The sequence below is a fragment of the Lepidothrix coronata genome, unplaced genomic scaffold (assembly GCF_001604755.1).
Source record: "Lepidothrix coronata isolate B3197 unplaced genomic scaffold, Lepidothrix_coronata-1.0 Scaffold77, whole genome shotgun sequence".
Taxonomy (NCBI): domain Eukaryota; kingdom Metazoa; phylum Chordata; class Aves; order Passeriformes; family Pipridae; genus Lepidothrix; species Lepidothrix coronata.
The window spans coordinates 248,542-265,716 of record NW_016690257.1 but is presented as its reverse complement, the minus strand read 5'-3'; the positions used below and the strand labels follow the sequence as shown (position 1 = coordinate 265,716).

Here is a 17,175-nt window from a genome sequence, read left to right as displayed (position 1 = left end):
CTTATCCAAGCATAACTCCATTCTGATAGTATAAAATACTTACACATCCTGTTCTAAATGAAATTAAAAGCCCCTTTATGCTAAATGCTATAGGGACCTGGATGATGCACTACCAGGTGACAGGTCATCCTTCTGGTAAATGGCTTTGAGGTGGCCAACCAAGGTCCTGGAGTACCATGATGGTCCACAAGCACCAACCTGAGCATATCTGAGTTGTTTTCAGGCCAACCTTGGGGCAAACAGCCTTTAGCCAGCTCTGAGCAGTAACAGGCACCACACAGACAAGCACAGCTTCATCTGATCTAAGCACCTTCATGCTCTTTGAAAAGCAGCCTCATTTCAAACTAGACCACGTTCTTACCATCAGAACGATTTCTCAACTCATTTTTAATTCGAGTTACTTTCATACCCAAAACCTGACACCTCTTCAGGCAGAGAGGACATGGAGAATCATGGAGTCCCTGATGCTTCGGTGTCTGAGGAGCCAGTTTACGCTGCTGAAGTTACCATATGGGCAGCCTTATGCTATTTTTGACTCATCCCCAAGTGAGCAGCAGAGCCACCAACTAAAGAAAAACTGTAATTTTTATTTTTTTATTTTTTTTTTACAGTGGAGGAAAAAATTTTTCCTGTGATGTTAGTTCCCACAGGGTGCCTCACAAAGGGGTCCTGATACTCAGGTCCCAGCAGAAGGGAAGAACCCCAGTTTGCAAGCAAAAGAGCACTGGAACACTGCCCATGGACACAGCACAAGGAAAGCTGGCCCAAGTGCACGAGGACGGGGTCTCTCAGCATGTCTGACAACCTCAGGCTGGTTTTATTCTCCAATTCCATGTTGTCAATGCCAATTTTCAAGAGTTTGCACTCAGTCTCACATCTTAATGGCAAACACACCAGGGATGCCTTGTGATATTTAAAAGTCAGCTCTTCATTCAGAGGGAGTACTCTTGCATACAGAGCAGAGCCAGAAAACACAAAACCCATGAAAATTCACTTAAAGCACAAGGACAAAAGAGAAGCAATAAACTGTTGGGTAATGCATGTTGGCTGTCAGGAACAAAAGGCTTTCAACAGCTTTGAATCCCCTGAAGATATGTACGCTGGGTATCTCCAATCTGATGGACAGGAGTGCTCTCTCCCTTTCCTAAAGCTTTTCAGTCCAACATGACTCAGATCCAGGCAGGGCTTCATACAGAAGAGAATCAAACAGGGTGCTCCCAGAGACCTTGGGTCTCTTACACAACCCCTAAATGAGATGTTCCACATCTCACCATGACAGTGACACGCTTATTAAGCTACTACCTACAACACCTAGTAATCTCTTTGTACTTTAATGTTGCTGATACTCAGCTCTTGAGTAGACCTTGCAGGATTTCTTAGCCCCTTTGGTTTCCAGGGAAATATCCAGATTAAAGATAGGGAAAAAAAACCCTCCCAAGCACTAAAACTGCTGGAGATCTCAACCAGAAAAGAAGGATGGAGGTTGTAGCACTCAGAAATATGAGCAGACATACTTTGGCAGCCTGAGCACAAGAAGTGGTAGGAAGGAGCTGCTGTGAATGAGATGGGCACCCATCTGCACCCAGACACCCATCTGTGCCCAGCTCTGGGGTTCCCAGAATCAGAAGGTCCTGGAGCTACTGGAGTGATAACAGAGGAGGCCACAGAAATGCTCCAAGGGCTGGAGCCCCTCTGCTCTGGAGCCAGGCTGGGACAGCTAGAGGTGTTCACCTGGAGAAGAGAAGGATCCAGGGAGACCTCAGAGCCTCTTCCAGTGCCTAAAGGGGCTCCAGGAGAGATCAACATGGACTTGGGACAGGGGATGGAGGGACAGGACAAGGGGGAATGGCCTTAAGATGAAGGATGGTAGGTTTAGATTAGATATTAGGAAGAAATTCTTGGCTGTGAGGGTGGTGAGGCCCTGGCACAGGTTTCCCAGAGAAGCTGTGGCTGCCCCTGGATCCCTGCAAGTGTCCAAGGCCAGGCTGGATGGGGCTTTGAGCAACCTGGGATAGTGAAAGGTGTCCCTGCCCGTGGCAGTGGAACTGGATGAACTTTAAGGTCTCTTGCAACTTGGTGCCTGGTGCTTCCAAGGAATAGTGGGGTGGCATCTGTGCATCTCCTCATCCAGATTTATCACCATGGAGGGTAAAAAAAGCACCTCCAAGAGTAGGATCATCCATCCTTTACCCTTCTCAGAAAGCTGCCCTATGCTGGAAGAGCAAACTGTGGAGGACAACAAAAGCAGACACAGCTGAGCCAGGAAAAAGCCACAGCACCAAGTCCTGGGCGCAGATTCCAGCATCACTGACTTTCTTTGCAAACCTGGCACATTCACACACTGGCAACAGCCTGTGCTTGCCCTGCTGTGAAAGAAAAGCTGTTTTGATGAACAGCCTCATCAACCACATCTCATTCCTGTTCTCCATCTGCTCATTAAGCAACATGGTCAAGATATTCCCCAAAGTGTTGAAATGGTTGGCTGGCAGTGGATGTGGATTACTTGCCCTCCTTGGAGCATGTTCAATTTGAAGTGCTCTTTTATGCAACAGAGCAGATCATCTTCTAGACTACTGAGTAAACCCTACCTGCTCGGTGAAGAAAGCTGGTTTGGGTGAAATTCTTCATGAAAAATGTATTTATTCTTCCTGCTACACCAGGCACCTCGTGGTGGGTACATAGCACGGCTGCCCCCTTTCCATAAACCACCCAAATCTGCAGCTGATGCAAATGCCATGGTTAACTTCATCTGCAATTCCTTGCTGTCACCCAAAGTCCCACTCCATGAGCTTTTTGTGCGGAACAGAAAGCAGCTGCTTTTCCCCAGCCTCCATCCTGCTTTGGGAATGATTTATTGCTGGCTGCGTGTGCGTTCGGAAGCAGCACTTGCTAGAAAACATCTACATTTAAATGAGTTTTGTGGGTCTTGCCTTTTAAAACCCATTTGTTTAAAAGTAAAATGGAGGAAAAAGAGAGTTTTACACAAGATTATACTTAAAGAGAAAAACAAAGGCGTGGAGAAAGCTGTTGCACAGCAGTCAGTTCTGTGCTCTGTGTGATTTTTTCATCGGTACCCAAGGTTGAGTAGATGCCACCAGCCGTGCTCTTCTCATTTTGTTCAGCAGCAAAGAGCATAAACTGGTATTTCTAACATACTGCTACTACTAAAAAAAAGAATACATTCTGATATCACAGACTATTACAAGTTTGCCAGGGGATGAAAAGAGATGATGGAGGTCAAGGGCTTTTCTCACAACCTACTTTAACACAAGTGTCTAGGGAGGGAGCGGGCAGGGAAGAGCTGGAAGTGTTAAGGCAATAAAACACATTTTAAACTGCTTCACAGAAACTATGAGATGGATCAGGCTTCTTCACACATTAATTTGAAGCTTTAAATTACTAAAAAGAATAACGACGTTCAAAAGCTTACAGTTTCATCTTCAAGTTTCAGCTGGAGGCTTTTATCTCCCTCTTTGTAATCCTTGACAATTTCTGCCGATCTCCAAACTTCATCAGGGTCAGGAATCCAAACCCTAGTGTACTGTAGAGGAAAGGGAAGAAAGAAAAAGTTTAAATATGAGGAAACCTCAGGAAATTAAATGAGAAATAAATTAATTCTCTATTAATACAATCCCACACTCATTGTAAAGTCAGTGCAGCTAAACCAATGATTTCAGTAAAAAAAAAAAAAAAAACAACAACATAAATTCCAGTTTTAGTTCTTAAAAGTCTGGTTTTCAGTCAAGCTTCTCCTGGATGAGGTGGTGTATGCTGGCTTGTTACTAATCTGACAAAGCAAGGTAGAGCCTCGAGGCAAACATGGAATTTAATTTCCCTGGGAAAAAAACAGCCTTCCAGAAGCTTTTATGAAATAACACAATTCAGCCCTAGCAGACCATACACCGAGGTGTATTTATTTTGCACAGAACAGGACAGTTTGGTTCCCACAGAGCAAGCCCCCACCCAAACCCACTGCCGTGGAGCAGGCAAAAGGCGACACCAATGCCAGCTCCTTCAGTTGGAGGCAAACCTGCTAACAGGCTTCAGGGCTCCAGGAAAATGCAACATTTAACCTCTTTTGCCACCAAAATCCCCAAGGCAGACCTGCACAGCCCAGCCAAAGTGTGTGTGAAGGGATAAAACCCAGGTGTGAGCAGCACACTCCGGGCCACCGCACCTCCTGCTAACGACGTTTAATTGCTTCTGTGATGCAGAGATTCTGCCCAGGCTGCATAAAAACATCCCCTGTGCTCAGCAAGTAGCCACTGCTGTGCTGAGACCTCCAGGACTTCTTCTGGGAGCTGTGACAAAAGTCCTGCAGGCCAACCAGAAACACATTCACCTCCACCCACGGGTTTCCCCCTTACCCTCTACATCCGCCTTTCTTTTGCCAGAGCAGTTTTCCTGCACGCAGTGCTGCCAGGGCAAGGTCCTGATAACGAGGAACCCCAATTTGCTTCGTCTCTGCATCACAAATCAGGCTTTGGTTGCTGGCCATGGACCCACAAAGCCAGCCTGATGCTGGACTCAGACAGCCCAACACAGGAGGCAATGGGAACACCTCAATTGTCACTAATTTACTGGCATTTAGGGGGCATGTCTCCTGCTTGTTGATTGAAATAAGAACCGTATAACCTTATTCTTACTCCAAACACAAGGGGTTGGGGGAGATTCCAGAAAATCCAAAGCACCGGAGCATCAAAGGTAAGTTTCGGCCTTCATCTTAAAACCAAACCCAAGCACATGACGGCCAAGTAACATTTTGTGGCAACCCACGAGCTAAAGCAGCAGCGGCCACCATCTGACAGTCCTCTCTGCAGCTGAAAAGCAATGGATTTTTTATATGTATCACTTGTAATTATTTTTAGAGCTGCTCAATAGCTACAGCAGCAGGAACCTTTAGATGTTATTGGAGCTACACAATTGTATTGCCAGAACAGCAGTTTTATCATGAAGCAAATTAATAAATAAATAAATAATTCTTTTTCCCCCCTCTCATCACACCACCTCTAGATCCCATGAGCCTTAAGTGCTCTCCCCACCACGAGGAAGGGAGGCTGCAATGAGGAAGGGGCTGGTTCAGGACCCCCAGCCCAATCTCCATTGTCCCCTCCAGCAAACAAAAAGAGCTGACACATCCCTGCAGCATGGCCAGGAACCCCATCTTTGGCTGGCCCTTGAAAGAAGAAGTAGGTGCAGCTGGCGAGATGACAATGCATCACTCATCCTTCCTCACCTGCTTCTCCAGACTCTGAGACTACAGAAAGTGCTTTACAGACCATTCCTGCAGCTCTCATCCCTCTGCAAAGCACTTTGCCTGCTCTTTCATCCCCACCACTGTGGATTCATCCAGTGCCAGCTCTCTCCTGGCAGAAGAGAGATTCAGACGTGCTCTAGAAATGCCCAGAATAGCCAAGGATCAGGATGTACCCAGCTCAAGGCAGCTTCAAAGACAAGATGCTGCTGGTCTTGCCAACCTTGCAAATTCTCCACCTGCACACAGGGCTGGGCTGAGCCATGGACCTGCCTGGACAGGCAGGTGCAGACAGAGACACGCTGACCCCAAAGCAACCCAAAAACCACAGTGGTGCTTGTGAACGTTTTGGTAAATGAAATTTGGGTGTACCTCCAGCAGCATTAAGAGGTCACTCCTCAGCAGTTCATCACCAGCCATGGCCAGGAACCACCCAAGACTCAGGTGCAACAGAAGGCTCTGAACTGCTGGTAGAGGGTGGCAGCTCTCAGCATCCACTGCCCAAAACCCAGTGGTGGGAGACCTCATACCCCATCAGCCACCCTGACCAAAAAAACAGAATTTTAAAACTGATTTTCCAGGACTTTGTGTATACACACATGTGCAAGGGCTCACACAGTACAGGGGGCAACAGGACAGAGGTGTTTGCCAGGTCTCAGGAGCCCTGGGGGTCTCTTGGTCCCTGGCTGTGAGATTCCAAATGTGATCAAGGTCTCCATGCTCCGAGTGCTTCCCATCCTGCTGAACAGCCAGGGGCTGCTGGAACAGGCTGCTGTGAATGAATTTCCCCAAGCATCTATAATGCTGTCCTCTCGTGCGTGCACACACACGTCTGAGAAGGGGAAGACTTTTTACATTTGTTTTGTTGTGCTTTTTCACCGTCCTCCCCTCCTTGCTGTGCTCCAGCAGAGACACAAGTGCTCAGCCCTCCAGGCAGGGCAGGCTGCTGTACAAACCCCCACCCAAGCCTTCCCTTTGACCCATAAATCCCAAATATGTCCAGCACAGCGCTGGAATAAAAGCACTTTGTCATTGTTACACCTTTACAAGGAGAGCTTTAATTAAAACCTGACGAGGCTTGGAGGCAGCCCATGGTGGGGGCACCTGGAGCACCTCACTCATCCCTCCTGCATTCCCTGCCTCTAACCTGGTCCCTCCAAATATACACCATATATTTGCCAATTAAATCCATAGAGATAGAGCCACCAGGTCACCAAAAACAGCAACCCTGGCAGCTATCCACCCAGGCAGGAGGAGAGCATCCCTGTGAACCCCTACTTCCATAGTCACACCTCTAACACAATTATACCACTCCATATCTCCATATGCCATGTGCTGGCTTTGTGAGCCTTAACAGCCTCCTGGTCTTCTGCTGGAGCTTGTTATAAAGGAAAAAGGCAGGTGGATCCATCTCAAAGCACTGGGAACAAAGGATTAATTGACTTTAGGCTCGGCAGACAAAACCCTGGGCAAACCACTTAACGTCCCAACACTCCAGTGTCTCCATCCATTTTCTCTTCTTTTTCTTTAAAGAAAAACATTTTCTTCAATCCTCGAGGATGCCTTTAAATGAATGATGTGTTAAAATTAACTGGAAATAGCTCTGCACGTTCAGCCTCTCAAGAAAAAAAAAAACAAAACAAAACAAAAATTCTGGTTCGCTTTGGGTCTTTTTAAACCAGATCCCCAATAAAACTAAAGCCATTCAATGCTCTTGAAGCCTCATGCCTTATTCTACTCAGCTTAAGCAGAAGCTTAATAAATTCAATCCCCACCTCTTGATTTGATTTAGATTTTAGCAGGCTGCCGCTGCGGATGCAGATTAAAACCAACATTAAATTAGAAGAGGCAGGTCTTGTTTTACTGTTTTGAAGCTCTTGGTGCTGGCCAAAGGCAGTCCCAGCAAGCTCCAGGCAATGTGCTTGGAGGATGCTCCATGAAGGGATGTTGGTCTGCATAGAAGGAGTTACAACTGTGGGGACAGAGTATAATTTTCATTACATTAAAAAAATTGTATAATCTTTCATTATGCAATAAGTATTAAAAATTAGCTATCTCGGTTTAGTCTGGGCTGTTTGGTGGTTGCAAGTCTTTATGGCAAGCTTGAAGTCAGCAAAATCCATGTTTATTATGATTGGGTTTTAATCCCCTGAGTTATTCCACGAATGGCAATGCTCACAGCTGACCCTGGGAAGTTTCCATTGCTCCTGAGTCAAAGGCATTTTGCCGGGGACAGTCTTCCAACAAGCTGCAGATAGAGGGAGGGCACAGCAGAAAACCCACAATACTGGCAATACAACAGCAACAACCACCTCACAATTAGGAATTCAGTAATAGAGATTAAGATACAGTATCTCCTTACAAAGACTGTTCCACACTGGTTAAGCAAATCTTATGAAAGGACTCTAGTAGAAACCACAGACAGTGATTCGTCAGAAACTTGAAGGTGAACACAGAAATGTCAACTAGAACGAGGTGGAAATTGGGACAAACCTCTTTATATTTTTCTCTGTAAAGCAAGCACTCTTCCACCTTTACCCCTTTGTAGCAGTCTTATTGCCAACCTCGTTCTGTATTGTTCAGTGGCCCAAGTATTGCTGGATGCTTTTGAAGAGGGGAAAAAAAAATGCATACAAAAAAAAATGCATACAAAAGAAAAACCAGCACGAGCTTCAGCCCTGGCATCCCAAGAATACACATACAGCACGTGAATGGTTAAGCAGCTTACACTGAAACAGTCCAGTAACTACTCCCCCCCAGCTCTCACAGGCTATCTGTTACTAAAATCAAAGTTTCCCCAAACTGTGCTCTTCCCAAGTAAGAGGAAAGCACAAGCTGTACTTTAAATTAAAACACTGTCATACCACACACTCTGGATGTAATTTTTCTTTCCCTTACTTTTTCTTTAAAGTAGTATTAAAGATCCCTCCACAGAGATCATTTAAAGAGGATCTTGCAGATAAAAAAAAAACCAACCCAGAGGACTTTACTTGCTTACGGCATCCCCTTCCAGCTCTGCACCAGATCAAACAAACTTTTCTGCATTAATTTGCACTGGGGGTGCAGTCCTGGGCTGAATTGGAGTCACCAGCACACGTGTTTTTGCCCATCCACTGGCATTATGCCCAAGGCAGCAGGATCCCACGTCCCCCACAAGTTACAGGTGGCTGCTTACGGAGTTATGTGGCTGTGGTAAGTGGTAAATGCGTTTGTGCAAACCGCTGCGCCTGTCAGCGCTGGCAAGAGCTGCTTAAAGGGTGCTGGCAGGACGGGGCCATGGAAAGGCACCAGCTCCAAGGCTCTCTCGGGTGCCCTGCAGCCTTAAAATTCCCTTCTGCCCCACTTGGCAGTGACTCAGGAGAAAAATCTGCTTTGCCTGTGGCGCAGCGAGGCACAGGTGAGGTTCTTTGGCAGCAGGGCAAAAACCTCTCCATTAAGGGACTTGTGGATCATTACCTTTTTTATTATTATTTACAATATTGAATATAGAGGCAGATGGCAAGCCATAATCCTCCCTTTCCCATCCTCTGAATGAGATTTTTCACCCCAGGAATGATTTCTCCCCCGCCTGACAGACAAGCAAAGCCCATATTTAGGTCAGAGCTCCCTAAGCTGTGACATGACTCCAGGACCTCCTGACCTCTGTATCTCACCCTGGTCTGGCTTCTCCACTTGCTGCTGGGTACCACCAGCTGGCAAACCCTCACAAGGGGCAGGAGGGGATGGCAAAGGCTTTCACTGCTTGGTACAGAGCGGGCAAGAATGTCCCTGTGTTGCACATCTCTCCACTGCCCAGCGCCGGTACTCGATGTTGGGAAGACACACACCAGCCCAGCAGCTCTGACGACCCCAAAGGGCATCTACTCACAACAAGGACCTCTGCTAGGAAAAGATCAACTTCTTCCTCACTCTAAAAACCCAAAAACACTGAAAGGAGAGGTTACGACTGGCAAATCAACGTTTCAACTCACAGCAGGGGATGTACACTACAATAACACCACACTCAAGGGGTAGGGCAAAAAAATAATAGGGTTTTACTTCTTAAAAAGCACAAAAAAACATCATTTTGAGCTACAGAATGCAAGTGTTAACCTGTTGAAAGTGTTCAGTGCAAAGGGAGAGTGGCATGCTGCAGTAGAGTCTCTAATTCCCCAACATGAGAATGAGCAATCTTTGTGTTTCCCAGGCTGATAAAAACACACAAACAACTGAGCCAAGGGAGGTGAGCATAACCTACACCATCCCTCACATTCTCCACCATCCTCTTGCTATCAGCCTGGATAGCCAGTCCCAGGAGAAGCACACAAAGGCACACTCAGACCTCACCCTGTTTAGGGCAGGGCTCCCAAATCCTGGGGAGCATCTCCTCATCCCAGACAGCTACAGGGGTGCCTGGCTTTGAGCTAACAAAGCATGTGCTTTGCTGATGCCTCCTGGGTACAGGGATATTATCCTCTGCTCCTGAAGAGATGTCACACTGATGGATGGCTCCGAGTCTCCCACCAGCACTAAGTTCACTCTATTTCTCCTTGCGGAATTTTACTCCCCTGCCCAAATTAACTCAGATGATGATTTGCATCAAGTGTCACAGCAGCTGAGCAGTACTTGGACAAGTAGCATCTGCAGCATTTATCCACTGGCTCATTAGCAGCATTTCTAATGAAGGGGCACTAAAGGGCTTCAGTTCATCACTGCACAAACTTCATGTCACCAAAGGCAGACAGAAAACTGGCACGGAGCAGAGCGGGGCTGCAGGCAAGCCCTGACACCAGGATAGGAATACTGGGGGTACACTTGAAGCCTTTACTTAATTAAGCATGATTTTCAGGATGATTTCCAAGACTAATCAATAGTTTTACATGTAACTAACAGCCAGCTCGTGTATTCCCATCCTCTCCCCTGCCACTTCTTCCATGGCATCTCAGCACTGCTCGTTACTGCAGGTTTAATTAAGAGTGACAAGTTCAACATCAAGGTCTTGAGTGCACACACAGCCCTGGTCTCTCACTGCAAAATTCCTCTTGCAGTAAGTCATTAGATGTTGCAAAACTAGGTAAAGACCCAGGTGCTTTGGGACAGTGCAAATAAACAATTTGGTCTTAATTTGGAGTATAAAAAGCAGTCCCTCCTGGGCTGTGGAGCGACTCACTCGTGGGCTGCAAGACCGGGATTTGCTCTGGGCAGTGCAACAACTCTTGTATTTTCACTTTGCCCCTCTACCCTTTCAAAAACAACAAGACCAAACCCCTCTGCCAGGGTCAGCAAGCCTTCACCCGCAGGGGCTGTGCATTGTCACCTGCACTGCCATCATCCCACAGCAGCCCAAGATGTTCCAGGAGGAGAGCTGTGCCCGGTTAATTGGAGCTGGCAGCACTTGGGGTCTCTCTGTGGTCCCTTCCAGCCTTGGATGAGGTTGAGCACAGGAGCCCTTGGCCTTCGGTGGCTCTGAAGCAGCACTGGGGAAGGCTGAGGGCTGGCAGCGAGGACGCGGCCAGGAGCCTGATGAAATCACGGGGTACAATACCCCAGGGCTGCTCCTCTGGGTATTTAAGCCTGGATTTAATGCATGTACTCCTCGAGAGAATTTAGCAAACTCTGGAAAGGGCCCTCCAAAACTTAATATTCACCAGTATTAGAGCAGCACTACAAGATGCCAGCCACCAGTCTGCTGGTGGGAATCCTCTCCCCAGTCCCTGGGGTTCCTCAAGCAGGAGATCATCGCCCCACAGACAGCACTGAGTAGCTCTATCAGGCCTGGCTCAGCCCTGCAAAGCACTCACCACTTGCTCTACCAGATGCTTACCATCACCATCCATCCACTGTCACACTGACAGAAAGAGGGATGCTCTGCAACCCCCTCTAAATCACTGCAGAGCCCCTGGAGGAGCACAAACGGCCCGGTGACAAAGCTGACCCAGGTAATGATGCACTTGACTTGCAGATCCTCCTGCAAGAACTGTGGGCATCAGGGCAGCAGCAATTTGGAGCAGGGGGCTCAACACACCTTTCCCAAGCATCTCCCCTGGTTCCAGAACCCATAGGATGCTCATGGCCATATTCTAGTACCACCCAGCTGACCCAGCTCCTCCAGCGCTCCTTACCTCCTCTTAGAATTCACTGATTAAAAAAATCAGCACATTGCACAGGATCATGAAAAAATCCTTGACCCAGGATGAGCCCCATGGTCCTAACTCAGCCACGCAGCCAATTTTTTTCATTCCAATAATGGTTACTGGAGTTTTACAGACTTTTTTTCTTTTTTAATTAAAAACCCCACGCAGGGGCCAAGTGTCTCCGTAGCATGACTCGCACCAAACAGCCTGTCATATTGCAAAAGTGAAATCCTTCCAGGCTACTTTCTGCAAATCCCTGTTGATTGGCATTAATTACCCTTCTCTCATGTAATTCTCAATTAATCAAAACTTTGAGCAGTGTTGTGGTATAACCTTGTCTTTGTCTTCCTGTTTTCCATCCAAACTCCAAGCTCCTTGATGAACATAAGATGGATCCAAAACATGCTCTATATACACCATGTATACCTGATTGTTGATAAATAGTTAAAAAATGGCCTTTGAGTTTAATTAAGTAGTCCAAAATGGCCTTTCACCCTGAGTTTTCACAGTCCTCTATCTATAACGCAGCCTTGTGATGCTTTAGGGAAATTAATCATCATGTTCACTCCCCAGTGCAGTGACCACCCTCTGTTACATGATTTTATATGAAAATGGTCCTGGGAGGAGCCCAGCTTGGTGGTGCAGGGATGCAGCCGGGGGACACCAGAGCTTTCAGCTAAAAATACTAAAAACAGCGTCTGATTTTTGGCTGTAATTGTGGTGACACCAGTGACATTCACAGTGTGACAAGCACCTCCCAAAATTCAGGGTGCACAGCATATCAAACTCTCAGCCGTCCTCCCCACTGGGCACCACCAAAATTCACCTTTAATTGCAGTGCAAGCTCTCCACCAGACTGGATTTTTAACCTTATTAGAAAGTAGTAATTGGATTAATCAACCTGTGTAGTTACCCCTCACATCTCCAGAACTCATGCGTTAAAAACCCTCTTGGGACATCACTCATGCATACATAATTCAAAGGGGGGTTGAATTGAAGTTCTAGGACATTTTTCCAGCATTTTCCAACCAGAGGGGTGTGCTGGAAACACCCCCGGGCCACCTCTGCATCATTTTCATTGCCGAGCAACTGAAGGAAAACAAATTGATCACTGAGGATTTAAACAGGCAACATTTTACCAGTTATAATTAAAAAATTCCAGCAATAAGGTCTGTGAGCAAGGAGACATTAAGACACCTGGAGAACAGCACCAGTGAGCTAGACACAAAGCTGGAATAAATATGTTTAATTAAAATAACTGAAGCAGTGAACAAACACTCATACACCCCCAGTTGCTTAAGAATGGGAGGGCAGAGAAAAAGTCTCCTGGAGGGAAAAACTGCTCCTGCACTTTCATACAATGATAGAATGGTTTGGTTTGGAACCACCCTCACTGCCAAGAATTTCTTCCTCAATCTCTTTTATCTCGTTGCAGTAATTTCTGGGTATCTGGGAATGTGATTTGTACCTGGCTCTGCTTCTCCCCGGACATCCAGGTGCCAGACCTCAGATGCACACTTGGATGGTGAGTTACTTTGTAATAATTTACAGATTTTGTCTCTTCTCCCCCGTGAGACATTGAAAATAAGTATGATCTTGCAATCACTAAACTGAAATTGGCTTAAAACATATCACTGAGGAAACTCAAATGAAAGGAGGTTTTAGTATATAAATACTTTTAATTTTTAAAATGGAAAGTACAGGATGGCTGGACAGTCACCTACGTTTTCTTCTTTATTTCCTTATAATTTTAGATGTCCAGCTAAAATACTGAGATTTTGGCTCTCCAGATCTACCAGCATTGATATCCTGCAGCCTCTTGTTTACACCACACAGCCACCCCCTGGAAAACCATCCCCTAAATCCCATATCCAATCTCCTCTAACAGATGTAGGAGAGAAAAAAGCTTAAGTAAGGAGGGATGCAGGACAAACCATCTCCATCACCCGGTGAATCCTGAGTCTCAGGAGGTGATGCCATTAGCAAAACAGCATTTGTGTTCTGCAGGAAGGGCTCAGGGAAGGAGATCAACGTGCAGAAGACTGTCCAAGTGGCAAAAGGGTTGCAAGAAGGGCACAGGCACCCACTTAAAATAAAATTAAAGTAAAATTTAAAAAAAAAAACATTAAAATTAAAATTAAAATTAAAATTAAAATTAAAATAAACACACACACAAAAACAAACAAAAAACCAAACCAAAAAAGGAAAAACAAACAAACAAACAAAAAAAAAACCACTACCACACCACTAAATGCATCTTTTCTAGCCTTCACCTTCAGGATTGAATTTCTCCCCTGACTTGGCAACATCCCCTGTGCATTAGGCAAATCTAAGGTTATCTCTTCCCCTCGGAAGGGCGGGTGCCCCAGCTGCACACAAACACACAGATCAAACAACAAGCTCTCATGAAATACTGAAGTGTCTGTAGAACAAAACAGCCCAATCAGAAAGGGAAAATAAAAGTAGATTTGGAAAAAAAAAAAAAGGGAAAAAAAAAAAAAAAAAAAAGGGAAAAAAAAAAAGCTCTCTCAGCCACTGGGTGCTACTTCTGCCTTCCCCATCCCCACAACTAAGCCCCTCTCTTGCGTGTCTCTTGCACAAGGCAACGTTCATATCCCACCAGGAGATGTATTTACCCATATAAACATCCCTCCCTGTGTTACAGGACCATTTCTTCCTTCCCCCAGGTTACAGGCAACCTCTGGGCATTGGCTGTGGCTGCAGAGTTTCCATCAAGGAAAGACTCAGCTCTGGCTCATCCCAGCACTACATCATCCCAAGGACACTCCAGCTGTAAGATTTCTATTCCCACTGCCTGTTCCCCAGTTCAGGCCCCAGGAGTTTTGCTCCAAGACCAGGAAATGCAGTTCCCATCCAAGGGATGCATTTCCCTTTGGGAAGGACATGCACCTATGGTCACACTGCACCTGATGCCACTTGCCTTGAAGCCCCATCAGCACGGGCTGAGGACTAAACCTGTTTCAAGGTTTAGTTACGTCTCCTCTTACCACACGAAGTGTGGTGGGGGGGAATTATTATTAATTATAAAATAAAAGGCAGCAAAACACATGAAAATACATCCTGAACCTAAAGCAGTTTAGGAGTGCATGAAGACAACTCAGGAGAGATGTAGAGCATCTCACTCAAGTTAGAGCCCAACACTAACTCAAATCCATCTCCACCAAACATTGCACTGTGACTTTTCTCTCTCCTCTAGGGATTGCTTTGTTAAGCAGATGAATAAAACAAGGGGAAGAAAAATAAATTGAAGAAACACTACATTATCCCACTTCATTCTGTTATAAAAGCGAAGCTTTTGCAAACTGTGTTGCCAGTTCCCAGCTCAGAATGTCCAAAACAAAAAGTTTCTTTCTGCCCTTTCTAACAAAATGGTCAGTCCCAATAGCTGAGTTCCTTCAAAATCCATGGGCCAGTGGTTGGACAGGGCTACCTGAACTTGTGTGGATGCTTTCAGCCACTGCCATGGGCAAACCAGCACACATAATAACCCACAGCATTACTCACATTATAGGTTTGTCCCACAGAACCTCCGAATCATAGAATCCCAGAATCCTTTAGGTTGGAAGAGCCCTCTAAGATCATTGAGTCCAAGTGTTCCCACACCATCTCCAAGCCCACCAACAACCCATGTCCTCAAGTGCCACACTCACACAGCTTTTCAATCCCTCCAGGGATGGGGACTCCACCACTGCCAGGGTTTAAGAACCCTTTTCCATGAAAGAATTTCCCCTAAAATCCAAATGGATCAGAAGAGGCATTAGAGGTCACGCATATCCATGGATGCAGCAGGGATTTAGGACTGTCTCTGAAGGGGATGGATCTACAAAAAGCAGAGAGTTGCTGAAGCAACATGCCCCCTCACAGCTGCTCTTTATTTCAGATGCCTCTGGGCAGCAGCAGGTCTTTTCCCCTGTCCCACGCTATGGTGAAACTGGATGCTGCTGCAAACTTTCAAATGGGCATTTTTAGGTGTCTTCTTAAGGAAAAAAAAAATCCCTGTTTGGATCAGTGCATCTGGCCATCATTTATGGCCCTCCAACCTGGGAACAACATACCAATGTGTCAGTCCTGGGAAATGCCAAATTGAAGGTTGTGTTGGGGCTGCCCACACACTGTGGTATTTTAACCTTCAACTTGCACATTTAAAGGCACTTTCAAACTTACTGCCCCAAATAAAGACAGTTTTTCAGACCTAAAACCACAAGCACCTCTTGCTTCTAGAGGCATCCCATTCCATGATCACAGAATCACTAAACCCCCAAATGGTTTGGTTTGCAAGAGACCTTAAAGATTATCTCCTTACGGATCACTCCAGCCCCTGCCATGGGCAGGGACACCTTCCACTAGCCCAGGTTGCTCCAAGCCCTGTCCATCCTGGCCCTGGACACTTCCAGAGATCCAGGGACAGTTACAGCTTCTCTGGGAAACCTGTGCCAGGGCCTCACCATCTTCACAGACAGCAATTCCTTCCCAATATCCCATCTAACCCTGTCCTCTGGCAGTGGGAAGCCATTCCCCTTGTCCTGTCCCTCCATCCCTTGTCCCCAGTCCCTCTCCAGCTCTCCTGGAGCCCCTTTAGGCCCTGGAAGGGGCTCTCAGGTCTACCTGGATCCTTCTCTTCTCCAGGGGACCCCCCCCAGCTCTCCCAGCCTGGCTCCAGAGCAGAGGGGCTCCAGCCCTTGGATCATCTCCTCTGGCTTCATGTCCTTCTGATATTGGGGGGCTGATTTTTGATCAGAGAAGTCATGCCCTAACCTCTGTTCCTCCCAGAGTGTGGGGATGAGCAGTGCACAGGTGCCTTCCAACCTAATACCATGCCCACCCTCTTCACTCACCAGCCAGGCAGGCTACCAAACTCCAAACAGTCTTTGCCATCATTCCAGTTTCCCTCCTTCCCCCCGTGGCACCTATCACCTTGCTCACTGCTCCCTGATAAGCCTCTTTCTCCCTGCAAGGACGGCAGGGAGCCCTTATCAGAGCATTATTAAAGGCAGTGTCAGAGCACAGCCTCCCAGTTCCCAGCCACAGTGGAATAAGACCCACTTTCTATAAACAAATGGTACATTTGGAACCGCTTTAGTAAGGGCAGAGACTCCAATGTGAGAGGAGCAGGGTCTATCAGAGCATCACAGGGGTGGATTCAACCTCCGAAAGGCAAATATTTGCTTTCCGCTCCTCTCCCTTGTCCTCCCCGTGCTGTGTTTGCAAAACAGGCTCACTTCCACCTGCAAAGCTAAAGGATGGCTCCAGCACCGACTGCATCATGCTGGAAAGCCACATACCAAGCAACCCTGCAGAGCAAATCCAGCCTGGCCCAGCACTCACCTCCTGTTGGATTTTCCTTGATGCTTTAAGTCATTCACTTCAGTCACTGGAGAGCGACTTTAGACAAGGACCTCGAGTGACAGGACAAGGGGGAGTGGCTTCCCACTGACAGAGGGAAGAAATTCTTGCCTGTGAGGGTGGTGAGGCCCTGGCACAGGTTGCCCAGAGAAGCACTGATGGGCACAGCATGTCCACAAAGTGAGCTCGTTCAGACTGCCAGCTCTGATTAGAAACCCCAGGGGACTGGTTTTCACAACGGCCCTTCTCACACAAAAGCAGTTTAACCTGTTTAAAGGGCATTTTATCCTGTTCTCAGAGGACGTTTCCCCTCTGTCCAGCTACCAGCAAAGCACTGTCAAAAGTCTGGGCTCTGTTTGAAAGAAAGCCAGCAAACCTCAGCATCCCCAAAGCCTGATTCCAGCCAGAAACACCAGCTGGGAAAGCTCACGAGCTGGGATTTCC

At 46.7% G+C, this 17,175-nt stretch overlaps 1 protein-coding gene across 1 annotated transcript in view; it reads right to left on the bottom strand.

Moving 5' to 3' along the window:
• Nucleotides 1-17,175, bottom strand: part of MYO5B (myosin VB) — a 142,504-nt gene that overhangs the window by 110,736 nt on the left and 14,593 nt on the right. The window contains exon 2 of the mRNA XM_017819736.1: nucleotides 3,431-3,541. Within this exon, the coding sequence (XP_017675225.1) occupies nucleotides 3,431-3,541 (111 nt within the window). The remainder of the gene's footprint in view (nucleotides 1-3,430; nucleotides 3,542-17,175) is intronic.